The 27,677-nt window shown below is 32.8% G+C and overlaps 1 protein-coding gene across 3 annotated transcripts; it reads left to right on the plus strand.

The window, feature by feature from the left end:
- The first annotated feature begins 40 nt into the window (after window positions 1-40).
- On the plus strand, window positions 41-26,960 carry LOC113506970 (TOX high mobility group box family member 3-like). 3 transcript variants are annotated; one of them, XM_026889816.1, is made up of 15 exons: window positions 41-121; window positions 13,763-13,834; window positions 17,453-17,581; window positions 20,123-20,232; window positions 21,091-21,129; window positions 21,218-21,437; window positions 22,782-22,859; window positions 23,016-23,149; window positions 23,258-23,393; window positions 23,470-23,550; window positions 24,504-24,779; window positions 24,891-25,121; window positions 25,680-25,997; window positions 26,310-26,428; window positions 26,748-26,960. In XM_026889816.1, exons 1-15 carry the CDS (start codon window positions 56-58, stop codon window positions 26,815-26,817), a joined length of 2,079 nt encoding a protein of 692 aa, XP_026745617.1. In that variant the 5' UTR covers window positions 41-55; the 3' UTR covers window positions 26,818-26,960. The 3 variants fall into 3 exon arrangements, with proteins under 3 accessions (XP_026745617.1, XP_026745618.1, XP_026745619.1); XM_026889817.1 differs by lacking the exon at window positions 41-121 and adding an exon at window positions 4,769-5,091 and having other exon boundaries at window positions 26,748-26,958; XM_026889818.1 differs by lacking the exons at window positions 41-121; window positions 13,763-13,834; window positions 17,453-17,581 and adding an exon at window positions 19,751-19,816 and having other exon boundaries at window positions 26,748-26,953.
- The last annotated feature ends 717 nt before the right edge of the window (window positions 26,961-27,677 follow it).

Genomic DNA, 27,677 nt, shown 5'->3' on the forward strand with positions numbered 1-27,677 from the left:
ACCGTCATAACAACGTTTTGGATAGTGTGACCGATTCCAGAGTGGATGCGACAGAATGGAGTCAGTCCAGCCAACGCCAGACGACCAAGAGAGAGCTTACAAACTCTATAATATGTACAAGGTAAGATATTAGATCAAGCAATATAATCCTCCTTTTATCTAGCCTTTTTTTTCTATTTTAGAATCCGCTTCCGGATTAATAAATACCAAGACTTTACATACTATTTATATTTAATATCTTTATGTTAAACTCAAGGTAAGTAATAGCTAGGTTTTTTTTGCTATCGTGATTAAGAACAACTGAGTCGGGATGTTTTGCTGTGCATGTCTTTTTTTTTCATACAACCATTTTTTTAAGAATAGAATCGAATGCTTCCTATTACCAACAAACATATAAATAAATGAATTGTTAATATTTTATACATGAGTAGTTACGGTTTTTTTTTAAATATCTCTGCATGCTAAATGTTATTCTATTTCGGTAGACTCTAGTTTATGGTATACTAGCTGTTGCCCGAGACTTCGTCCGCGTGGTAAGAAGAAATTGCGACTATAACTTGAGATTTAAACTATCCTATCTCTCAAGATGGATCGAACTACACATGGCGAATTTTATTATAATCGGTTAAGTGGTTTAGGAGTCCATTGAGGACAAACATTGTGACACGAGATTTATATATATTAAGATATAACTGTTTTAATGCTAACCTTTACTGCATTCTTGAGATGACTTAAGTTCTTCTCAAAATAGGTAAGCTACAGGGCCAAGCAAAAAGAAAGGGTGACTTAACAATAAAAAACAGTATTAAAATGCAAATTATCCTTATAGATTTTTCGATCTATTTGAATCGTTATCGAGAACATTTAAATCTATTACACATTCACTAGTAATATCATTATCAAAGTATTCTAAACTCTACAAGTTAAATCTCATAAGACGCGTGTACTATTGCATAGGTCACGGCTTTCATGTTTCCGGAACTCTGTATCCCTTGTAGAATTCTAAGCGAAGCCTACCCCAGTTTGGATGGTCATCAGATCATTAGATCTACAGATTAACAGCGACGCATTGAAATCACGAAGAACATCAGATCCGAAGCAACGAAATTATTAAATAGTATTTACTCAATTTCGTCTAGAATAAATATGCATACTATGTATGCTTCTATAGGAAACTCTAGAGGGAAATACTGTAAAAAAAAACGATTTAACATACTGTCAATCTTAGGGTTGACAGTAAGTAAAATCGTTTTTTTTTTCTTGTTAGAGCCAGAAACTTTTAGCGTTCCGCACCCAAAGTGTAAAACCGGAATCCTATTACTAAAGCTCCGCTGTTTGTGCGGCTGCGTTCATGGGTAACCCAGGCTGTATCTAAACAGTTACAGCCATTTTCACAGATGATGAATTCGTTGCCGCTATAACAAATAATTATAATCGAATCAGAATCAAGAATAAGTAACTCCTTGTACGATCATAAAACGGTCACAGATTTATGTAACTATGAGTGACCATTTTCGTTTTTGATTTTTTTTTTGTCGGTTCACGGATCAATGTGCCCGACAAGCCCGACTCACACTTGACTGGTTTCTCTGCTGTCCGGTTAATAATGGTTAAATAAGGGCACGAAATACAGTCCAATATTCCAATTATAATCTCGGAAAACCTAATAAAATACCTAAGTATTTAATAATAAAAAATTGTATTATAATTTAACCAAAAAGAAAGATGTAGAGTACTTACAGGATATACAATTTTACTTCGTAAGCAATTAAGAAAGTTTTCCTGTACACTTCGCACAGTAATATTTCAATAGGACGCTTATAAAGGCAGCAAGTAATTACTTGCCAAGATTTAAAATTTGAAAGCTGCTGTCGGCAATGTTTCCGTTAAATTAAGTTTTACATCTAATAATTAACACCTCTTAAAATTAGATAAGAAGTATTAAAATAAATAAAAATTACGCTAGCAGCATTACAATAATTAAAGCTCGATCGCTATAATTCGTATGGAAGAAATCAGGGCCTCAATTCGGCTATTTAAAATGGCCGATGAATTAATGAAATTTGGCTTAAAATGACAATTTTAGTTTTCTCTTAAGCATTTTTCTACACAATTATTGAAAATTCAATCTGGGACGCAAACTCAAGGTCAATACAATTGAGTTCCAATTATTCTATTTGCAAAAAGCTTAATAGTTAGTGGAACATGTTTTAAGGGTTGCCGAAATTAAAAACGTATTCCTAATACTAAGGGTACGCTCTCTGTTATGTTGTCTCCGTTTGTCTTTCACCAGGCTGTATCGGTATTACAAACCGTGACTAAATTTTATATGTAGCAAATATGTATGTCTAGCAAGACATTAAAAAATTGCAGATGATGTAGGTATTAGTTTTGATAGCAACTATCATGAGAATGATTCATTATTGCATCATTTAATAATATGTATTAATTTTGCCTCTTTAATAATGATTAACTAAAATTTAGGTTAAGTACAGGTTGGTACGGTCGTGAAGATGGGTAACCATTTTTTTTCAGCTAACTAGTACGGAACCTTCCGCGTCGACCGACTAATTGAGCGGTTTTTATTTAAGTAAAAGCATCCTTTCATCAAATAATAATTAACCAATTCTGTTAGTTCTTGTAAACATGTATCCCTATTTACGCTCCCCAGCGTCCCGTCCCCCAGGAAACGGAGCCTCATTGTATCTTCAAGAATTGAACTATGATAGTGTTCGCATCTTCAAAGTAGGAGACCAGAAGTAAGATTTTGACACCCTTCGCTTTTATGCCGATGTGAGTGTAGTGTGTGCTTCTCAAAGATAAGATTTTATAACTTAGATACCCTTTTGGCTCGCACTAATTTATGAGTCATTATTTTCATAGATAGAAAAGTCATCTAAAGACACATAAAGATCGATTTAAAAATAAATCATTTTTAAGTACAAAATTTAATGTTCGAAATAACTGAACCGTTTTTTTTTAATCTATATCTATACTTATATATAAAGCTGAAGAGTTTGTTTGTTTGTTTGTTTGAACGCGCTAATCTCAGGAATTACTGGTTCAAATTGAAAAATTATTTTTGTGTTGAATAGACCATTCATCGAGGAAGGTTTTAGGCTATATACTATCACGCTGCGACTAATAGGAGCGAAGATACAATGGAAAATGTGGAAAAAACAGGGCAGGTATAAATTATAACTTATATCTTCGAACCACGCGGACGAAGTCGCGGGGAACAGCTAGTGTTATTATATACAACAGATTACTTAGCTAACCGAGTTGTTGAGTTTTGGCCAAAACTAAAATAAGGAGCGAAAAAACATTGACAGTATATGATACGAGTACGACAGGAAATCGATTAAAACTGCGATACTAAGCTTGTCTACAATGAATCGATTAGGTGGATATTGATATGTATCATCATAAAGATTATTTTTAATTAGTAAAAAACTGTTGTACGTATCTCTTCCATTGCAGATCCTATAAACCCGGATTCAGGAATGATATCAAACCAATACCATCATTTATGGCGCCGTACCTCAGGAAAACTATTGCCTGTCTTTGCGCAACGAAATTAGTAAAGAAAAAAAACTGAAGTTTCAAGAACCTAAGCCTATTGTTGATAGCGACACCGAAGTATCTACTCATAAAGCTGATAAGAACATTCTCTTTCTCATAGCCAGGTAAAGAGGGCCATAAATAGTTCATGACAACTGCATAGATTTGTTTTTTTTTTACAAGTCCCAGAATAACTGCCAAATCTTAAAAAAAACATGTACTTATTTGTGTTATTTTTAGCTTTCTTTACCACACTATGGACTGATTCTAAAAATTATTTTTAAATAAAAATACGTTAAACTAGAAAGGAGAGCCACATATAAAACATTTTTTAGGTAATTATACTATTAAATTGACCATTGTACAAATCGATATTCTAACTAAACAAGGCGAAGAGTAATAAATGTAATAAAAACTACGCAAAATACATTAACAACATATAAAACAACCAAATAGAGTATTATTATATTATGTTGTAACCACTGTGCCGTATAAAACCTGTAAATAACTCATACTAGACGCTAATAAATCCTAAAAGCCCTGTGAACTCACATTGGGCAGTAGCGTCAGTGATTTTGCACGCATGCACAAGAGCTGTCTGAAACATTCAATAGGCACCCTTATAGCAAGTACTGTCCGCTAGACAACATTTGAATGTCTGATAGGCTTCTACAACATAAACATACATAGCCTCTTCTATTTCCCGGAGGTTACGCCCTCTACCTCCCTTACAATGACAGATTTGAATTCTAATTTGAGTTATAGGTGGCGTGGTGACCCATTCACCGGTTAAAAAGCTCTACATATTACTACAGGTTCGCCTATTTCAAAGATAAAGACGAAAGTTATTAAAAGGGACGCTCTTAAATTGGATATAACCGTCATATTATTCAAAAGTTGAATGATGTTCGTTTTATGTAAAACAGACAAATCTTCAAAGGATTTTTAGATGGTAGAGTGATGTTAAATGTAAGATCCCAAAATGTTATTTGTAGGTTTGAGTTTTGTGGTCCGTGTATCAGAAAAGGGTTAAAACGATGTGACTTGAGGACGAACAATAGCGCCATCAGAGAAGTGTGGCCGTGGTTGGTACTAGCGCAGGCGAGGCGCGGCGCGGCTCCCCACCGCAGCGCGCGCCACGACCGCCACGCAGTCTTCCCGCGCGGTCCGCACGTGCGTCTAGCGTGCCTTTCTATCGTGCTTCAACTAAATGTTTCCGTACGAACTCGAAATAGCTATATTCAAGTGTAACAAATTAATATTAACTGAAATTGATTGTGTTTCTATTTCGTGCAGGGCTCAAGTAGTCCGATACGTCGTTCCGGTATTTTAACTTGAACATACTGTGTAATGAATGAATGACTTCAGTGCTCTATCAATTAAAGTTGAAATTGTATTATTTTCTATTTCCTCCGTAGATTAATTAGATCTTATATGGGACCGGAACGTTTAAATTAATGTATGTTTACTAAACCAAATTTGTTTCATTGGATGGAATATGTCTATGGCTGCTAATTAAATATTTAAATGGTGGGTACAAACTTTCTGTGTATCTTTCTTTACAGATGAAACTTATTTATAAGTATAATTAGCAATTAAGTTGAGTGTTTTATTAGTTTTGCATGTGTCCTAGAAGTATGTTTTTTCTTAGTTAATTGCTTATTACACTTTATTATAATTTGAATTAAATAATTGGGAGCACCAGCTGTTAACACAGTAAATGTTATTCGTATCACAGGTTTGTTTAGGGTGAACTACGTTGCCTACTTATTTAAATGATTGCGGAAGTAATTTCTTATCGGGTACAGTCGGACCCAGCGAAGCCTGTTTTAGGATAACCTGATTACGAAACAGAGAGTTAAGCCTTCGTTTGTAGATGTTGCTCTATATTTTTCTTATAGTTATAAAAGTTTATTTAACTCTACTATGGCGTAAGTTCTTTAATGCGGAACTAAAATACTCGGAAATACTTTATTTACTTAATTTACTAATCACAAACAAAACTAATTATGAACTTGTCTAGAGTTTGATATTATGATATCTGTAGTAAACTAGAGCATGGATACAGATGCAAAGATAAGATAGAGTCGTAGGTCGTTCTTAATTATTCAATTTCTTATGCTTACGGTCTAAACATTTTTTTTTCTTTAAGCTAGCTATTCTTAATTTAGTTGTCTATGTTATTGGTCTAGTTGCCTGCCAAATACAATTCCATAAAATCTCTCTCTTGTTGTTCATATTTATTGCTTACTGTTCCAATTCAAAACTTTTACGTATTATGTGTGGCTTTCAGGTTATAATTTAAAACTATTGTCAAGAAGTACTACTACATCTGTTAATTACTTAGAAAAGGTCTCAAGTCACAATAGCATCCAAAAAGCCGCATCAAATTAGGGCTCTTCGTATACGAGGTACAAGACCACAGACAAAAATTTACACGTTTTGCTCCCTTTTTCCGTTTTTGGGTTTGAAAAATCTTCAAATGATTTTTAACCCGAATAAGCAGGTTCTTTTAAAAATATTCTTGGGAAGTATGATTTTCAACTGTATCCATTAACTTTAAGAAGCACTATTGGGTCAATCAACTCTCGTCTTTACTTATTGTTCGAGTCATGTTTCAAAACAACTAATTTAGTAAAGTCCCGTTTATGTTTGAGTATCTTCAATAAACTACTAAAACAGTAAGGAGTATTGGTTCGCTATCTTTAATTTAACATAAAATATAACAAATACGGCTTAATTGACTGTGTAAATTACCTATAACTAGGTAACAGTGCACTTTCATTTTATTTTACCTTACGTAAAACATTTATTAGTTACATGCAATTGAAATTTACCGCTTAGGACTAGCAACCTACTCTTACATTAAATGTTTTCTGTGTTACTATTAAGGATAAGTTACATTGTTTTATGATAAATCGTTCAATTTCGATCAACTCGAATATTCAATTACTAGCGATACAAAATTCGATTCTATTAAATATTTTTAGCCACAATACCTTAGTATTACACACTTGACGTCACAAATATGTCTGATTCAAATAAACACAACTTTCACGTTTAAATAAGTGTTACAAATAACAAAAGAATATGGCCGAACGCATACAACAAGACAGGTGTAACGATGAAAAAATAATGCGTCTCTAGAGTTTGTAATCCTAAATAAACAACAAAGGCTTTCAAATGAAGGGAAAAAAACAAACACGTGCAACGATATTACTTCCTAACGAAAAAAAACTAGCGTGGTTTGTATGAGAAGGAAAAAGTAAATCTGTATTATATTGGATGGAGGCATAAAAACGGACAGATACAATGAAATTTTCGATGTAAGACAATAATATACGAAAAGAAAAGACTAGATTTCTAGTACCAGTGTTATAACAAAATCAATAGTAAAATAACTCCACTTCGAAAACATGTCCTCCATTCATGGCACCCCTAATCTAAAACTTAGGGTGATACTTTTCATTAGGGTCACAATCCCGCTCGATCAATAAAACCTTGATTTAATTAAAACTACTAACTCTTACGATAAAAAGAAATAAAAATAACTGCTCAGAAATGAAGCCCTTTGTTATGCAGCATGCCTCGAAACATTCTTTTCTCGTTCGGATATTTTTTTATCCTTTTGAACGGCTTTTTTTTCTTAAGCTGCTTGATTTATCGTGTTTGCGTTCTATGTAGGTTTAAACTTTTAAGGTTAAACAGAAATGACGACACATCCTGTATCCATTTAACAAATTATCATATTATTTTATTTTTGGACTTAGTTATGTAACGGTTATTAAACGTCGTGGATTAGGCGTCCTGTGAATTTATAAATATTTTAACAATAAGATATAAGGCAACGATTTCTCAGTAACTTTAATACCATAAAAGACACTGCAATAAGGTTGACATATAAGCGGTGACCTGCATACTGAAATTAGACTCGGTTATAAAATTTTAATTCCTCTAGCTCACATCTAAATTCCTAGTTATATTTAGAATTAATTTGCAATTAATTATTAAATAAATTTGAAATAAATGCAAACTTGGCCAGTGATTTGGATATTGCCATTTAAAAACATAGACAGCTAATTTGTGACCAAAAGGGTTTTAACCGGCATAAATCCTTAAATTGAAATCGGGTAGGTAACAAACGAGCTAAGGACGTTCCAGCTAAACCGGTTTCCAAACTCTTTTGAATAACGATTTAATTTCACATTTTTTAAATTAGTAGGTAAATATTTGAACATATTAACATAGATAGTCACAATTAATATTAATCTTTATTTCAAATACGAGTTCCGATTTTTCGTTTGAAATCACGTCGTTTAAGAAGCCCTAAAAGAAGGGCAACGAACGGCGCCAAAAACCTTATAAAGGTAGCGTCAGCGATAATAACGGGAATTTGCAGGCCTGTCACAAATTAAAATAGTTTAGACATCCCAGGAATTTAACGCATTAAATAATCAAGCACGTACTTTCATATAATCACATTCTGACACATCTAATAAAGAAACCAATTAGGTAGAGCTTCAAAAATAATATTCATGCAAAAGTAAAATAATTTAAAGAGAATAAAAAAAATATCCACCTGCTCCTTATTTTTAGTCCTCACAAATTGTAAGTTATGATGAGAGTTGTGTTCCAATTGTAATAACATCAATTGATTTAACGCTATTTTAGTGGAAGGAACTAAACGAGGTCAGTGACCGGCAATTACGTCCTCCTAGAGACTCGTCCACTCCATGACAGTAATGGATTTAAATCTTACCATTATAGCTTTAGTATTCTAATAGTACATGACATGTTGTATTAAGATATTAATTTATCTTAATTTTGTTTTAGTTTGAGTTTGGTGATTTATTGTTCAAACGGATAAATTATTTGATTAAACTACACGTTCTTCTGAAGTTTCTAAACCATGTTAATATTTATTAGAGTCTACAAAAAATCCTGTTAAGTTTTGAAATAATTTAAACAAATACACTACATACTTTCCGAACTGTATTAACTTCTTACCTACTTTTATAACTTTCTACTTTCCACGCTCTAAAAACATATTAGAAACATCGTATCGTTATGGATGCCACATTATAATCGACCATTACGAAGATTTATCAGTCAGAAAATATTATGATTTATCATTTCCTTATTTAGATAATAGGTTAATGAAAACTTGTTATTTGGTGCGTGTAACAACATCGCTCAAATTGAAAATGGCGTGACGTGTTTTGTCGTTGGGTGAAATATGAATATTTTATTATTAGACATTTACTACCTTGTTACAAAATCCAATCGCACAGAAAGCAATTATCGGCGTGTCCTTTCACTTACTTTGATAGTAGTGTGTGTATAGCAGCCCAATGGGACCACAGCCGGTGTGCTACAGAAACCGGTCCGAGAGGCTTGGGACCGACTTGTGCTCAAGGTACAATTACAATGTTGATCAATCGCATTTTGGAACAACTATTAAAACGGTTCTCATATTAAGAATACTTCGTTATTTAAGAGATTACAATGTTTATATTAATGTTTATTTAGATAACTCGAAAGCTATAGCGCAAGTTCAGCTTTCTTCCTTTGTTTTAGGATGAAAGATTTACTATTATAATTGGGTCTAAATATTCGGATAAAATACAAAACAATGAACAAAGAGTTTTTAGGATTAACATAAAACTGATAAGTCTATGTTTTATTAACCTTATTTTAATTGAAACCTAAGAAAATTGTAACGGTTTTAGATCTACCTGTTATTTGGAAGTAGCCTAATAGTCTAGTAAAGTTCAAGACCTTTAACAATACATAAATTTTAGCCTTATCTATAAATAAATCGCAATTTTCATTACCGATTTCTTCAAATAAAATCATTTATTTTATTTTAATTATTATATCTAAGAACACCGATGTAATAATCATATATTCATATTCTGATCCACAGAATCTAATTAAACGCAGAGCAATAAGTAACAACCTTTAAAATAAAATCAAAAACTAATTTCTCTTGCTATCTTTCAATTTATTGATTACGATCACGGTTTAATAAATGGGTGGTAACAGCTCAAATGAATACTTTAAGACAGAATGCCATTTGTGTGCGCAACTCTCGCCATTCAATATCGCAATGTTAAGAAATAGTAACTGGATCGAGAATTGGCGCACCAACTTGCAATAAGTAATACGAAATAATAGTATTACTACTTTTACTAAGAAGTTAGACATAACCTATCTAAATCTGAATAATAAGTAATTTTAAACGTATTTTAGCATTGTTTTAAGATGCTATCATAAATTATAAACGGTTCAGTTCATGCTTCAAGTAATTGAGATTGAGTTTAGTTACTTGTATAACGTTTTACGAGGAATTTCAACTGAACTACACCATAATCTGAGCTTAGAATAATGTTCTTTTCCGAACCCATACAGATTATAATCAACAATTTACCCAATGAGGGCCGCATGGAACTTAATTTTGTGTAAAAAGTAAAAAGCAATAAAATTGATCGTAACTATCATGTCGGGAAGCTAACGACGTTGTTGTGTGCCACGGTTATTGGTATTATACTTGTGATCGCGAAATTGTTCCCGCCCGCTCATCATAGCACAGGAAACATCACTTGCGGCCATGTCTAACAATATACTTGCTCATTATAATTACGATAAATTATTACGATTAAGGTTCCCAGGAAAAATCTGAGCTTTATAATAAGGTAAAATAGGATGAAGGCGCACAAATTCTACAGCGGATGAGGTTACTATAGGGAGTTGAGTATTGTAGAGTGATGGAGAAGTGAAGGGGGAAATGCTTAATCAATTATGTCTTTGCTAAATCTTTGATCATTGGTCACCTCTATGAAAAGGCTAAAGCATTTTCTAGTGTATTTTAAATGAAGTATTAAAAGCGTTCAAGTTCGAACCGTAGCACACTGGGGCAAGCTGTATGAAGGCGATGCCCAAAATTGAATTTCTAAAATGAGGGTATTTCAAGAAACTTATGACAAAACATCAAAGTTCGATATATTTCGCATCACATAGCATTGATATTATCCATCCAAAGGTTATCAGTTCGCTAATATATTGCCACAAAGTTGATAGAATTGATAGTTGTTGCATTTGCACTATTTCGTCTGCGTGATTCAAGTGTACATAACTTCACTGTTATTGAAGTTATCCAAAAACTAAAATATGTCCAGTGAAGATCAAGGTCAGTACTATTATAAATAAAAGTCAAATAGGGCAAAAGTATTATATAATATTAGTAAATAACAATATATTTATTTTATTGTATTTTATAATTAAAGTAATGATATTTTAATTTTGCGCGAAGTTCTTTTGAAATGAATTAGTGTTATGTATAATACAAACCTTCATTTTTAAGAAACCAAACGCAATAGTGAAAGAACTTTGCGCAAATTCAAAATATTGCTTTCAATGCTATAACAGGCGCATAAGTATTTTTTTAATTATTTTCAGATATGTCGAAAAACGTCATTATCAGTAGAAAAACTTTAGTAGAAGTATTTTTTAAGAGTAAATATAAATCATTTGATAGTAAATTTAAAGAAATAATAGATTTTGTTGCTTCCCAAACGAATTGTCCTACGCAATCTCGTACAGATTTAACTTTACAACTGCGTAACTTCAAGCGACAATTTAACACGAAATGGTTACTACACGGTAAACATAGAGAAAGACTATTCGCTAATGAAAAGACTTGGTTGGATGGAAGTTGTAAATTTACACGTTTTGTAGTCATAAACTCAGGAAGGCCCACTTCAAATTTTAGTGACTCTAGCGAAAATTCAAAACGCAGAAAAACATCTAGTCTGCGTGCTGAGATGGATGCAGATTTTTTAACTTATGCAGCACAAATGAAGCTAAGGTCCTCAGGTAGAACCACAGAAGCACAAGTTATTAAAAAAATGTCAGTATGTCCCAAATACGCAAAAGACTGTTTTGACATATCTACCGAAATAAAGGTCAAGAAAATATCACCGCGGGAAGCACTTTCATTACTAATTGAGGCTCAACTATCTCGTAAACAATATGAAATTATCAGAAACTACGCTAAAGATATTTTTCCATCTTACAAGTTGGTGCAGGCAGAAAAGGCTCTTTGCTATCCGAAAGACGTTCAGGTTACAGAAACTGAAGCTGTCGTGCCCCTTCAGTCGTTGCTTGATCACACTGCCACTCGTCTGATACATTCACAAAAAAGTGTTCTTCTTACGCAGTCAATAAGCTCTTCGGATAAAATTGTATTGCATACGAAATGGGGTTTTGACGGAAGCTCCAGTCATACCCAATACAAACAAAAGTTTATTTCGGAGACTGCTGACGACAAATATATGTTTTTAAGTAGTCTCGTTCCATTAAGACTTTCGTATGAGAAAAATGATAGCACAGTTGTTTTGTGGCAAAATCCAAAGCCTTCTTCATCACGATTTTGTCGGCCGATAAGTCTCCAGTATCGTAAAGAAACTGATGAATTAGTCAAAGCAAAAAAACAAGACATTGATCAACAAGTTGAAAATTTGTCACCAACAAAGATTAAAGTGAATGAGAATGTATATGAAGTTGTGCATAAGGCTATTTTTACAATGGTGGATGGTAAATTATGTAATGCCCTCTCAGATACGAAATCTACATTGAAGTGTTATTTATGTAATGCCACCTCTAAAGAATTTAATAATTTAAATACTGTTCTGCAAAAACCCGTCAAAAATGATTTCATATCGTTTGGTTTATCAGTCTTACATTGCTGGATACGATTGTTTGAATTTTTTTTGCACCTTTCTTATAAATTACCCATTCAGGAGTGGCGTGTGAATAAAGAAAACAAAGAGACAGTAGAACAAAATAAAAAACGAATTCAGACTGAGTTTAGAAAACAACTATCCCTTATTGTAGACAAACCAAAACCTGGCTTTGGCAACAGCAATGACGGGAATGTGGCACGTATTTTCTTCCAAAACTTTGAAAAGTCAGCCGCGATAACACAGATTGATTCGCAGCTTATAAAACGATTCTACATAATATTGCAAACGATATCAAGTGGGTTTAAAATAAATTCACACAAGTTTCAAACATTTTGTCATGAAACTGCTTCTCTTTACGTAAGTCTGTATCCATGGATGCCAATGACACCTACAGTCCACAAACTTTTAATACATGGCCCTGAAATTGTTACCCAAGCTTTGTTGCCGATTGGTCAACTCAGTGAAGAAGCCCAGGAGTCTAGAAATAAGGATTTTAAAACGTACCGAGAACGTTTTAGTCGAAAAACATCCAGAACTGAAAATCTCATAGACATCATGAATCGCTTGTTCATATCCTCAGACCCCATCTTAAGCCTGATGCGCAAAGTGCCTAAAATGAAACGAAAACCCTTCGATCCGGAGGTTATTGAGATGTTAGAAGAAGAATAAAGGTTAATCATTAAGTTTATTACACTACTAACATTTTGGGTATTGCTTCCATATAGCTTGCCCCAGTGTGCGTAGTCGCGACATTGGGAGGGTTTCGTTCAAATACACTAAAGAAAAATAAATCAGTAAAGTGACAAATTGAAGACATGTAAAAATTTCAACTGTCTTGCTATCACTAATTATGAGATATAGACTGGTCATAAACTGACAGTCAGACTGACAGAGAGCGGAGCCTTAATGAGAAGGTTCAGTTTTTAGGTACCCTTTGCGTATAGAAGCCAGAAAATTTAATTATTCGAAATACAAAAGCATTTAAAACTCACGTAGAGCGATACGGACTTGTTAGATCGGATAGATGCATGAGAGTGACATTGTCTTATGTAAGTTAAGTTTAAAACAATTAAAATCTACTTTCACTTCATTAGGAATTAACGACGTCGATAAAGCTCCGGTACCGATGCAAAAATAAGGATGATGTTTATATACAATTTATAATTAATTTGATAGACTACGAATTGTCTGAAAATAACTTCGTCTTAGATTTACTCAAAGACTACGGGGCCGGCTTGTCTTTTTTTTTTAATCCTTCTTACAGCTCTGGATAGAAAAATTGGATGAACTTTTAGATAGCAAGAGCATTTGACTTGAAATGACACCAATAAAGCTGATTGTGGAAGAGATATTGGGTTTACTGATAATAAAATGTCAAGGTTTTCGATCAAGACGGAGCTATTAGTTATATATATGAACTCCTTCGATTCTAATTCTAATTTTTCCTATTGTTTCAGAGACCAGAAAACCTCGAATCCCCGCTGCCTGCTCGCGACACAAAGAACAGTGTTTACATTATGAATGATCAGGTCAGTTTCAAAATAATCGGATTTTTTACCGCATAGATATAAAAACCATGAGCATAAAAAACGTTTCTTGCCTCAAATAATTCACATGCGCAAATTAAACATTTTATCAAATATTATTAATATGTGAATTCAATTTTAGCAGACCTATAAATCAAGGAATATAAGAAAAGTTTCGTAAGACTACTTAGCAATGCAAGCCAGTACCTGTACCATAACAGATCAAAGAGGTTAAATTTAAGTAGGAAATACACAAAATTATTACAATAACTGGTCAGGAGGGGTTTACTCACGCGTAGTAGATAGCCCGGCTAGTTTCCAACCAGAGTCCCTAATCATGAGCTGACGCGGGGGCGAGTACGATAGTTGACTCGCGCATCCTTGGGCTAAACCAGTAGTTCCCAAACTTTTTTTTCTCGTGGACCACTTTCTAAATTTTGCTGGTTTCGGTGGACACCCCCTGCTTCTATATTTCTACATTTCTACCACATTCTTAAAGTTGCTAAAAAATAAAAACTATGTCCCTTCTGAGTTTTCTCCCAACATTCCGATAGGTAAAATGAAAACGAAAAAAAATATTAATAATTTAATCTAGGTTCAAGTCATAATTTTAATTAATGGAAAGGACTAGTGATGAAGGAGAAGAGAAGGAACTTGATGGAGTATCAGCAAGCGATCAATGCTTTATTTTTGGGAGCAATAACCGCAAATCCCCACGCTCTGTAATGTTTAATTTGCTCATTTTTTTGTCAAAAGGTTTTTAACGGCACTAAAACTCCTTTCGACAAGGTATGTGAGGGAAAAGCTAATAATTCCCTTGCCATTTCCCACAGTCCAGGATATTCTTAGGGTTTTCTGCTTTGCCTTTGGTTGTATATTCATCGTCAGCATAGGATATTATTCTACTATTACGAAAATATAATTACGGCTTGTGAAAGGTAAAAAAACAAAGGTTCACTCTTTCCGAAAAGGAATAGTTTTAATAAACTAGTTACTTCAAAATCAATTTAAAATGATTATGGAATTACTATTTTATAAAATTAGTAGTTATTTTATAGCAAGAAAAAATTCAAAATTAATTACTTTGCAATATTGTTTATTCAGCTTTTTTTGAGTGGCACTGCTTCTCTCGTGAAAAAACAATTGAATAAAACGTGCAATCAAAATATCTGTAAGTTACTAAGTTACCTATCTCTACAAGCAGTTGTGATCTACCGACTTGTACACGTCAACAAATTCTTAAGAACTACAACAAAAAAAGGTTTTACTTTTCTCCGGCACAAGCATACACTAATAAATATACATTTTCTCACACCTTTTTTTCGAAAATCAAGTATTTATAGTAGGGATCAAGTTCATGTTTAACAAGCACTAAGCAATGTTGGGCAGATAGCGCTTGGCAAATCTGTACACGAAATTTTACGTAATATCGAATACGCAAGTTTGGACAAGTAACTGTCGCTTGATTAATTAAAATAATATCTGCTTACTTAGGTACTTAAAAGAATGCAAGTAGGCTCTAATAAAACTAAGCTTACAGATTTGCTCTTTACTATCAACAGCAGATAAATATTCGTGGACCCCCATTAACATCTTATGCACCCCCATTTTTTATTCACGCCTACGTAGACCCCCAGCAAGGCTCCCGTGGACCCCTTGGGGTCCACCTGGATCACTTTGGGAATCACTGGGCTAAACCAACAGCTTTATTAGTTAAATTTAAAATAAATATTTGGACAAAAGTAAAGTTATTTACTATTAAGTAAATAACTTATACTATTAAGTAAATAATATTATTCAACATTCTTTCATGAAAATACCATGTTTACGCTACAATATTTATTGTCTTGGTGATATTGTTCTATTTTCATTCAAACCGGTGTAATTGAACTGTCGTTCGATTTTTAACCTTATAAATAAATCACAATAAAACGTAAGTACGTTTAGAACTCCTTCTAAAGAGCCCACCATATCTATTAATAAATTACGTTATTTATTTTTATAGGTTGTCAATTTATAGATATTGAATTCCTAATATTTTATGAAGTCAAGGTGTTTACTTTGTAACCGTTAATGATGTAGATATAAGTTGCAGTTGTTTCGTATAGAATGATACGAGTTTTTCTACACATGTCTTAACATCCATGAAAAACATCCATCGGCATATAACTAACAATATCTTATTAATTGTGGCAGCAAGGAAACTGTATGCGATAGTAGAGAACGTAGGAAGGTCACTCATAAGATTGGAAAACCTCGCATCGCTTTCTATTATTCTCATACTCATTTCTTCAAAAGCATGTCAGGATTAATTGTACGGTAATAATAACTTATTGTAGCCTAATTATTATTAGGATGGTTACATTAGCTGTCCATCCGTCTTTCACCTGGCCGTATCTCATTAACCAGGATAGCTAGACTGTTTAAATTTTCTCAGATGATTTTATTGCCGATGCTATAAGAATTCCTCAGAGCCCCGAGACTGACTCTTAGTACAGATTAACGAGATGAGAAAGACAAATAGGTAAAGGTTTTATTTGGAACCGGATCTGTCCGGAAAGTTAAGTAGCTTACAGGTCGAGACTCGTTTGTTTTTATACTTACTCTTACCTTATGTACTGTATTCTATTAGAATAACTTACTAACATCTTAAAAAAAGTAAGATTCAATATGTCTAATGCCACCAAGAAATATTGAGTTTTCCAAAATGTTCCCTACTATCACACGGTGTCGCAATTATGTCGGAATAGACTGAATAGGTTATTTTTAGGGAAAGAGGTAGATTTATTATTGTAACTTTTTATAAGTGCCTAAAAAACCTTTGATTATGACTACGATACTGGATACAAAACTAGCACAAATTAATTAGGACAAGTAAGTATCAGTAAGCTAAAAATAAGCTGATAAAAGTTCGAGTAAAAGGTAGGTATCCGAAAATATTTTGAGTTTCAGCAAATTGGATCGTGGTACCATAATGTACCTCCCAAAGCTGAATTGTTAAACTGACTACAAAACTCGTAAGACAGCAGACTTTGAAATAGAAAGAGCTATAAAGTGAGCAAATATTTCAAGGACAAGTTTGTATGTAACCCCTTGTCACGCAAAGGGTCGATTTTGAATCATAAGCATCAGCTTCGGATTTAAAATTATCTCCCATGCATCACACTTCTAAGACCACGCCAAGGTTTCCATAATAATAAAGACTATTTTGGCTACATTATTCCTACGTCACGCCAAGATCCTTTTTTCCTTTTACTCTATAATGTACCTATATTAAATAGGAAATGAGAGTAAATTCTACGTACCTACTTATATCTATCTCATTAAATAAAATGAAAAGCTTAATATGTAGACCACAAAACTAACGAAATACGTGACAGCTAGAATTGACCTTGATTTACTTAATGTAAATCGTAATAGAAAGTTTATATTAATTATTATAGAACCAAAGTAGTGAAGGAAAAAATTAAATAAGGAAATTACTTAGATACTTATTTTTCTTTTAACATACTTACACATCGCTGAATTGTTAACAATAAAGTGTCTCTACCACAAAACCCATACCACAAAGTTATCTTGAATTATAAATTTAAAATAAGGTTTATTTAATTTTTGTTTCAGACATTTCACACACCATCATTTGGCGACGAAGAGTTTGACATTCCTCTGATTCATGGGCAGCATGCCGGCAACACTGCCGTGCAAAACTCTCACATACAGTATACGCAGTTACACCATTCAGCCCCCCAGGTCAGTATCAAAAGAATCTGAACAGACAATTCATCAGTTCTACAACGTGTTTAAACTCTTCTCTGTAGCAAATTAATGAGATCTTCGAACTATTCGAACTAGCCGATATGTCTTGAGTTCAGAAAAGGGATTACAAATCCAAAATTTGTTTCCTCTACCTACTCTACCTTTCAAACATTTAGAGAAGTTACTAGCAAACATTCGATAAATGTAGTAATCTGTTTTAAATGTTCATCTAAGCTACCTTGCACTAAACAATGACTTAAATTAAAAATTACAACAAACATTCTAACTCGGTCATAACTTATAGCTTTACGAATAATAGAATATGAAGTACCTTCATAAATTAATTCAATAACATTTTGAAGGAAATGGGACCAGCGCGTTACATAACATGTTCGATGTATCTGTCCTACTTTTTAGATTGGTTTTTATTGAAATTGAATTGCCTATGAATGTATTCCACTCTATATTTAGCAAGAGAATTGATTTGAAATCAATAATGCTTTGTTATAGCACGCCCTTAGCTAATATTAGATTCATTAATCTCAGTAAATCGTTGGTACCCACCTAAGTATATTTAATTTAATGAAGTAGATTTCAAAAATTTAAGATTCTGTATTTTCAGTTTTCTTCAATATTGGTGAATCTGAACCTAAATTATATTATTATTATAATATTATTTAAACTAATACTTCAAATAAACTTATAATATTTCCGTAAAATGCAGACAATCCTCAGTTATCTGAAACGAATACGTATCAGATCCAAGACAAATTATTTAAATGAATTGCTATATGTATATAATTATTAAATTCGTCTCAAGCTTAAGAAGTTTTCAACCGACTTCAAAATGAAGGAGTTTCTCATATCTTTTTTTATGTTCCTGCCTCAGAATTATAATTTTTGTCGTGAGAATAATTCATTATTAAATGATGTAACGGTTTACTCACGCGTATTTATCGGGGTAGCCCGACTAATTTCGGACCCAACCGGAGTCTTAATCATGAGCAGACGCGGCAGGATCGCGAGTTTTAGTTGGTGAAAAAATATGACGTAAAATTAAAAAAAAATAGAAGCGCGGTTCTCGTAAGATATATCTTAATACATGATAGTAACCTATTTTAATTACTTTACCATGAATTATTAAAGTTTTAAGCTCTGAAGTATCGTACGAAAATTATTATTGTAAAATTAATTGTAAAAAAATTGTCAGAATAAAAGCAGTACCGATCTCGCAACCGCAATGATAAGTCTATTGCTATACACAAAATCGTTACAAATCAGTATTAAATTTGTTAAATATTTTATGCTTGCAAATTGTACAATGAGTCAGCACTTCTTAAAATGAAAAGAGTTCCGTTAAAACTCAAGTAAAGGAAATTATAGATTACTAGCTGTTGCCCGCGACTTTGTCCGCGTGGCTAGAAGATATAAGTTAGGATTTTTTTAACGGAAGCAGTCGATGATTAATATTTTTCCCCGTTTTTGCTACATTTTCCATTGTATCTTCGCTCCTATTAGTCGCAGCGTGATGGTATATAGCCTATAACCTTCGTCGATGAATGGTCTATTCAAAACAAAAAGATTTTTTCAACTTGGACCAGTAGTTCCTGAGATTAGCGCGTTCAAACAAACTCTTCAGCTTTATATATGAGTATAGATAGAACATTCAGCGAACGAAAAACCAAGGATTTTATCGCAAGACAAGTGAACCATTGACAGAAAAAAGGCGACAAGCGCCACCACAACAACACACGGGCAGCATTTTATAAAACTAAAACTATTTCGATTCATTAAATCGATTGCAAAATGCTCCAACTTAATATCGAAATCCACTTTTAATCGAATCAGTAGCGCAGTGCCCGTCGCTTCACAAACAAACTGACAGAAAGTTGACAGTTTAAGTCAAGCATAAATCTTATCTTGACCCTAAAAAATGACCGTAACATACGCTATTCATTCATTAATGAAAACACATGTTATTCTATAATGATATACCATAAAGGGTTTAACAAAACAAAGTTTTGATTTGTGACAAAGGTGACAAGAAAATGATGAATAAATAATATTTCACGCGTAAATTTATTTTCACGACATTACAACACACTACAACTGTCAAACTGACAGATGACAGAATTTGACAAATAGATAACCGCTTCTCTACTACGTCAATCACAAATAGCATTATTTGTTAAATATGTAGCGACCAGCGATATATTTAATCTAATCTATGTATTTTAATTATTATCTCTTTTTTTTTCATTTTTGCTTTAGTCGTTAGTTCAGATTAGCCATTTTAGTTCCGTTTATTTCATCTTTAGTAAAATTCTAATCAACTTTTCTTACTTACGTTATGAGTGGTGAATTGTTTTCTGTACCTAATATTAATTAACAGCGGGCACGTTGCGCGTTGTTTTAATTAAATGTCATGCATTACAAGTAAAACCTATTGTAAACACTGAACGACAGTGGAAGAAGGGAAATTAATAATATCAGTGGTTAACTGGAAATGAAATGCTGAATTATACTTTATCATAGGTTGGTATGATGAACCCGGCACAAGATGGCTTAGCACCACCAGGCGGAGCTCCTTCCTATCAACAGCCTCTATACTTACAAGAGCCCCACACACCAGTCACATCCCATAGGTGAGTAATCATACATTCTATTATGGTACTTGAATGAGTATATTTTGAAAGTTTTTGTTCAAAACATTTCAGTGGCATGTACCAATTAATCACAGCCAGTTGTATTTTTTTTTCTCATTGATTACCTATTTATCCTATAATAAGGCTTCTTTGTGCATATGCCAGTCATCTTATATTTTAAGTAGGTACATATTTAATCCATGCACTGTGTAATATTTCCATAATGATCTGGGACTTACAGGAAATCATGTTTACCAATAACTTGTACTTCATTGTCTGTATAACAATTAATAATATGAAGGTAAATGGTTCTAGATAAGTGAGAACTAGAAACCAACCCCTACATAGTGCATAATTTGTATGTTATCAGTAAATCATTGTAATTAGTAGGTTATATAGGTCTTAGTAAGAATTTCTTGATTGAATAAACAAGTTTGTGAAAATTAATATAAAGTTAAAAGTCTAGCATTATAAAATTCTTGCAAATATACACAAAACCTTGACTAAAACAAATCATTGAATCACAAAATGCTATTTAGAATGAATTTCTAGTGATACAATCCTGAAATTTATTTTTATAAGAAGCACCAATACTTAGAACAAGAAGATCAAGAAAAAGTCACATTAATTTAATGTTTGTGACCTTATATTACAATGGAATTAGGTGATGAGTTGGTTAAGTTTCAACAAAGACTGCCATATTTGTCCTGTATTCTTTCTTGTTTTAATCATACTTTAAGTAATTATTTTACTTCTCCTAACCTCCTGTTCTCATTCAATATTTATATTATATAGTATTTTATTGAACATGAAATCTATGTATGTATCAGGTACACTCTCTGTTTCTTTAATTCCCAGATCTGCATGGAAACACACAGACAATGTCATGATTAAAATGTAAGTTGACAGACTTTCATAAATTTTAAATTTATATTGTCTATGCATGAACTATGAACAAAAATGTAACTAGGTATGTTATTTGCAGTGGAGCAGGTGCACCAGCTGGTAATTATATGATCCAGCAGCAACCTGGAGGTCAGCAGAGGTTGCTGATGATGCAACCAACACACGTCATGAGCGGCCCACCAACACCCAGTACCCCCACACAGGCAACTGCCCCTGTTTATGGTTCACCACAGAGAGCATCACCTCCGGGCACTACCAGTGATGACTCTGATGATAGTGTGCCTTCACATCACTCACAGGTAAATACTGTCCTATTAATTTAGACATGGTGAAAAGGCTCCAGATCATTGTAGAAAGTGATTTGTTCATTCTAAACTCAAATGCCATTAAAAGAGAAAAATATTGGAAAACAGTTTATTTCTTAGTATTCACAATATATTTTGATACTAATCATGGACACAATGATCTGGTGACATTTACATTATGCATCATTTTGCATGTAGAAACTCATTGTAGATGTTTGTCTTGCTTTGTAGTTGTTTCATTATAAATTAGAATTATTACATTAATTCATTTCTTTCTTAATTTTGTTGTTTGAGTAACTTTATACTTATACATTTAATTGCTACTTTTATGTTACGGGAAAGTATTTGATCAACATGAAACTATTTGCGATTATATAAATTGTGTCCCTATCTTGCAATTCATAATTTCCCCTTAAGTTAGGAATCAGCCCTTATCCTTGCTTGTTACTTTAAATATGTATTTTTTCCCCTATATATCACCTACATAAAAAAATAACAGTACTTACTAAAACTGTTTCTAAGTCAAATTAGTGTGGATATATTATGTGTTGAATTTTTTAAACTTTTAAATTGTTAAATTTAGAGTATTTAATGCATAAAATAATGCTATGTTGTTAAACACTGAACAGCATTCCACAACAATAACATTAGCAATGTTGTTTATACCTCCTACAGGTTCCTTTATTATATCTTCCCTATAAACTTGAGAAATTATAATGATCATTATATTTAAAGTAGTAAAAAAAAGTCTTAGCCTTACCCTGTTTACTGTTAGGCATAAAGCCCTCTATAAATTATTATGAAAGCATTTCAATGATATCAACTTAAATCATAACCTTCACGAAAAAGGTTGCTAAACTCTGTTATATTATGAAATATTTGTTAAAAACATAAAACTAAATTAAAAAGTAGAAAATGACCTCATTATTATGCACTAAATAAAGGAGGTAATTTCGTAAGTAGGCATTAAATGTACAATTTTAATGCAAGTAACAAGCACAGTGGGGTAGAAGACAACATTAAAAACAAATCATTATGCATCTTTTACAATTGCTTTTAATTTGGCATTAGTATTTGTAATTCATTAACTTTACATGCATCTAATTGGTAATATTTAACTTTACATTTTTTTTTTATTAGGTTCAAAAACTGATTGTATTATTCTCACATACTTTATTTTTGTTTTGCGTGATGGGCTTTGTTGAATGGCTTAGTTTATTTCAATTTTATAGAAATATAGTTCATTGGCATACATTTTTTTATTTGTAGTTGAATTTAACACATTCGGTAGTAGTGATACTAGAATAAAATTCTAATGAATTGGTTGTTTGTTGGTAGTTGCCTGGTGATGCGGAAAGCCTTCTGCCTATCCATTATTGCTCAGCGAGCCGGCAGCAACAAACTACGCTTCATCAGGTATAGGCAAATTTTATCGCTTTACAAAATCCACATATCTATCTTAGGAATAAATTTTATACCTAATTCATTATGTTTGCCAATGAACTTTATTTTTGTGACCAATACATTATAATAATATAAACATACATAGAACATTTGATAATGTTGTTACAGGTAAGTGTTAGCAACATGGCTGTGAAAAGGTCGTCTCCCGAACCCATGGACAATGGTATGAATCGTGGGCAAATGCAAAAAAAGCCGAAAGTTCAGAAAAAGAAGAAAAAACGAGATCCTAATGAACCTCAAAAGTAAGTAAAACAAACAAAATAAAAGTAATGTAATACTTGCCTTAATGTAACACAATACCCCTAAACTAAATGTGATTAGAGTTTTTTTATATATATACATATTTTCAGGCCTGTATCTGCATACGCGTTATTCTTTCGCGACACTCAAGCAGCAATAAAAGGACAAAACCCAAATGCAAGTTTTGGTGAAGTGTCGAAAATTGTAGCGTCTATGTGGGACGGATTAGACTCAGAACATAAAAGTGTAAGCAGTCTACATTGAACATTTTTATAGTGTTTCAAATAAATTGAATATAGTAATAACTTATATTTTATTACAGGTTTATAAACAAAAAACTGAAGTAGCCAAGAAAGAATACCTCAAAGCACTAGCTGCCTACAGAGCCAGTCTAGTGTCTAAGGTAATTTTTTTAATTCTACTTAACCGCATTACACTTATTGTAAAAAAATAAAAATTAGCTAGCCATCAGGGTTTTTTTTGTTTAAGTAGTCGTTTATTTGCAACAAGTGTTGTACTATAAATGTAAGAATAGATTGGCACACAGTTATATAACATCCAAATACTTCCATTGAATAGTTTTTTTCTTTTAAATATAACCTTTTTTATAATTATTTTCTTGTCATACAAAAAGCATGGCTTGTTTTCTGAAAAGCTTGGCTTTTTTAAACTATTGTTTATTGTATTGTAATTGAGACCAAGTACCATGACAGTGATTTATCATTCAACGCCATCTATGGCTAAAAACCAGCTACGACTTGGTAGTGCCCTTCACCTGTAGATGGCGCCATTTTGAAGTATACACTACATTTTTGACAGTTCGTTGAGCTTTTAGCTTTCTGTTGTGCCTTTTGTCTGTGTCTTCAGTAACATTGAAATTTATCGGTATAATACTATTAAACTAGCTGTGTGCTTTAAAAACTGAATAAAACCGACCCAACCTAAATGAATCATCATTTTAATGCAAATCCGGTAAGGTTACGCTCAACACAATCAAAGCTTTTTTCATTTTGAGGTTAGAAGAAGCTAACAATGTTTATGTTTTTAACACTCACCAAATATTGTGTTTGTGTAAAGTGATATTACTTTATGTGATGAAACTCGAAAATATATATTTTTAAATATTAAACAAGGGTTCCTTTGTGCAAATGTTTCGTCGTCATTTATAACAATATGGAAAAGTGAGGGTGTCCAAGTTCAATAAAGCTCTTTGCAAGTATTTAGTAACAAACATTATACTAGAAAAATTAAGTTTAATAATAATTTAGGATATATTATTCATGAATTCCATCAAACTTACATTTTTAGTTGTAAAAAGAACGCACAATAAATAAAAACATATTTCATTGTTTTTAGGGAGGAGAGCAGGAGAATCCTGCTATGTATAATCATACCAATAGTGCCAATCCATCTTATGGTAATTATTACCAAGGTCAAACATATGGCAATGGTCATTCACCACAAAATTATGTACCAAATCAAGCACCACAGGGCTACTCACCACAGAACTACAGTGGTCCGCAGTCTCAAGCAACCTACCCTGCGCAGACACCACAGGGCTACCCACCAAACCCACAACAGTCGCCACAGAGTTATCAAGGCAGTATGACTCTTTCACCTCAAACTTACCAAGTAAGTATTAGAAAATTGAAATAAGATACTTGTTATTTTGTATAGATGTATTAAACAATGTGTACCTAACAGTGAACTTTAAAGAATCTAATAACATCTGTTTATTTGTAGCAGGGTGTACCAGCACAGTCACCACAAGGATACCAAGTGAACCCATCTACTTCACCTCAAGCTTGCCAGCCTAATCTTGCCCAATCACCTAGGAACTATCAGCCTGCCCAGTCACCCAACAACTACAATGCTAACTCTGCCTTATCACCGCCTGGGTACCGACAAGTGCAGTCCCAGTCACCGCCTATGGGTTCAGTGCATGCTGCGATGCAGTACCATCATTCTCAGCAGGTATTAATACTACTTACATTATTTTTAATATCCATAAATTTCTATTTCTTAATCTTTCAAGCATTTATTTAAGGTCACCTATAATAATGTTACTATAATTAATGCAGTAATGTTTTTTGTTACACTTCAAAATATTTGTTGTCTATCTGTACTAGTAGAAGGGGTGTTTTGTAGATGAATCATCAAGTATAATTGTTGATAATGTTCTTGATAACAACATATAGAAAAACTGTATTGTTATGGTATAATAGTATTCCGAAATTAACAAATGTTTTTTTTTAGTTTAGCAGATATAAGCAGTTTTTGTTTTTAGTTAATATTCTTTATTCTGAATAAGAAAACATCAATCAGTATTAATTCACAAAAGATTGATTGTCAATAATATAATTCTTTATTATGTTTCGTGTTGAAATTATCTACAAGAAATTTTGTTACTTTGTACATTTAGGATATATATTTTAAAAATTATTATCTCATATTAGACAAGCGTTCCAAATGGTTTTAGCGAGTGTAAGAATATATCCATTATCAGATATATAATTGTTTGTAAAATTTTAGCATATGCAACAAACACATCAACAAATGCAACAAGCACATCAGGTGCAACAGTACCAGCAGCAGCAGCAGCAGCAAATGCAGCATCAGCAACAACAACAACAACAGCAGCAACAGCAGCAGCAGCAGCAACAACAGCAACAGCAGCAGCAACAACAGCAGCAGCAACAACAACAACAACAACAACAACAACAGCAGCAGCAGCAGCAACAACAACAGCAGCAACAGCAGCCCCAACAGCCGGGCCAGAATCAAATCTCAAAACCTGAACAACATTCCAATGGCAATGGGAACTCTGGTGTTCCTCAGCAGACATCTGATGTTAATATACTTATTTTATGAAAACTATTTGTAGATAACATCCCAGTTCCAGTCTTGTTGTTGTATGTAGATTCAGCCAGTCACATCAGTGTTGTTTTCTCAGTGCAATGCTACAAAAGTTGACTTAGATTCAATAATGTATATTGGTGTTGAGAATAGTATTAGTGTTGCTTTACCCACCCTGCGGCTTTAGCAAGCAGTAGAAGCAAGGTCCTTTACACATTTTCTGTTGTTTTGGTTCCCCATAGACAATGGAATATATTCTCTGAATTCATAAAGATAATTTATCTAATAAAACATCTTTGGTTACAGCAGAATGAAAACCGAAGTACACCCTCATGCATCAGGCAGGGGTGCACTAACCCAGCCATAGCAAACAGTGAATGGGAGGATGAATACTGCTCTAATGAATGTGTTGTCAGTCACTGCAGGTATACACTAGCAACTACCTAAAACATCAATGTTAAAAGAAACAAACCTAAAAATATACCTCCTCCTGTTTAAAGTCGGTTAACAATAGATGTTGTGTGTGCATTCTGCTATCAAAGTATATCTGAAATCCCTAACCGAAAAACAACATTAAGGTTTTCGATTAAAATACCATAGAAACCTTTCAATCCCCATTTGGTAGTGTCATTGCTTGCTATTGTAAAGGGAAAGTACACACTAAAAAAAAAGACTTCTCAGAATGCTCTGCTATTGTGAAGAAACATTTAATATTATATTAACATGCTATGTTTTTCTTTTCAGAGACGTCTTCAGTTCGTGGGTGGCTTCAAATAACAGTAACCAAATTCAAAATTTTTCTGCAGTCAAATAAACGACAAGCGTAATATAGGTACATATCAAATTTGAAATTTATAATTCCACTTTAGTATGAACTTCCAATGTATGAATCTGTACTCTATAAGAATCCTGAATTTATGGTTTAAGCATACTATTATTTTTTATTATGTGAATCACTTTGACATGAATTTGTTCTTAAAATACATTTATTTGGAGCAGTTTTCTTAATTTGTATTTAATTATATTACATGTAAATTATCCTAATTTGTTTTATATCTCTTTAGTTATAGTGAAGTCAATACAGTATAGCTTACAAAAGCTATCTTAATATTAAAAAATCATTTGAGACTTTGCAGTATCTCAAATCTGTAACAGTAACAAACATATAACACTCATTAGCAGTACCATGTTGATTCGTGTCACCATTACGCCCCACCTCATTTTAGAAGCTTATTTAATATAGCTCTATAATGTAAAATTAATTTCCCGGTGAATCTCTTCATAATATTTGCCTTTAACAATGTACTGCATGTGGAGTGCTAAGCACAATGTAGGAAAGTGTAAACTATTTTTTTAAATTAACTTATTCCGGTATTGATCCGAAATATGCATATATAAAGGACTGTTAGATAAGACTATGTTTCATAATACTCTTACAAATAAAATATTTGATCGATATATAATTATGTAACCGAATGCAATAACGGTCATTGATGAGTGCTAAAAAATACTTCCATTAATTTCATACTTATTCTAAAGTATTAGTATAAATTAATTAAGTCGCTCACATTTTCGGACGCGATTATGCATTTTATTAAGCTAAACTCGTTTATTATGTTGCAGTATTGTTGATGTTAAATTATTATTTTTAAACGTAGCATTTATTCTACTTGT

The sequence above is a fragment of the Trichoplusia ni genome, unplaced genomic scaffold (genome assembly GCF_003590095.1).
Source record: "Trichoplusia ni isolate ovarian cell line Hi5 unplaced genomic scaffold, tn1 tig00000182, whole genome shotgun sequence".
Taxonomy (NCBI): Eukaryota; Metazoa; Arthropoda; class Insecta; order Lepidoptera; family Noctuidae; genus Trichoplusia; species Trichoplusia ni.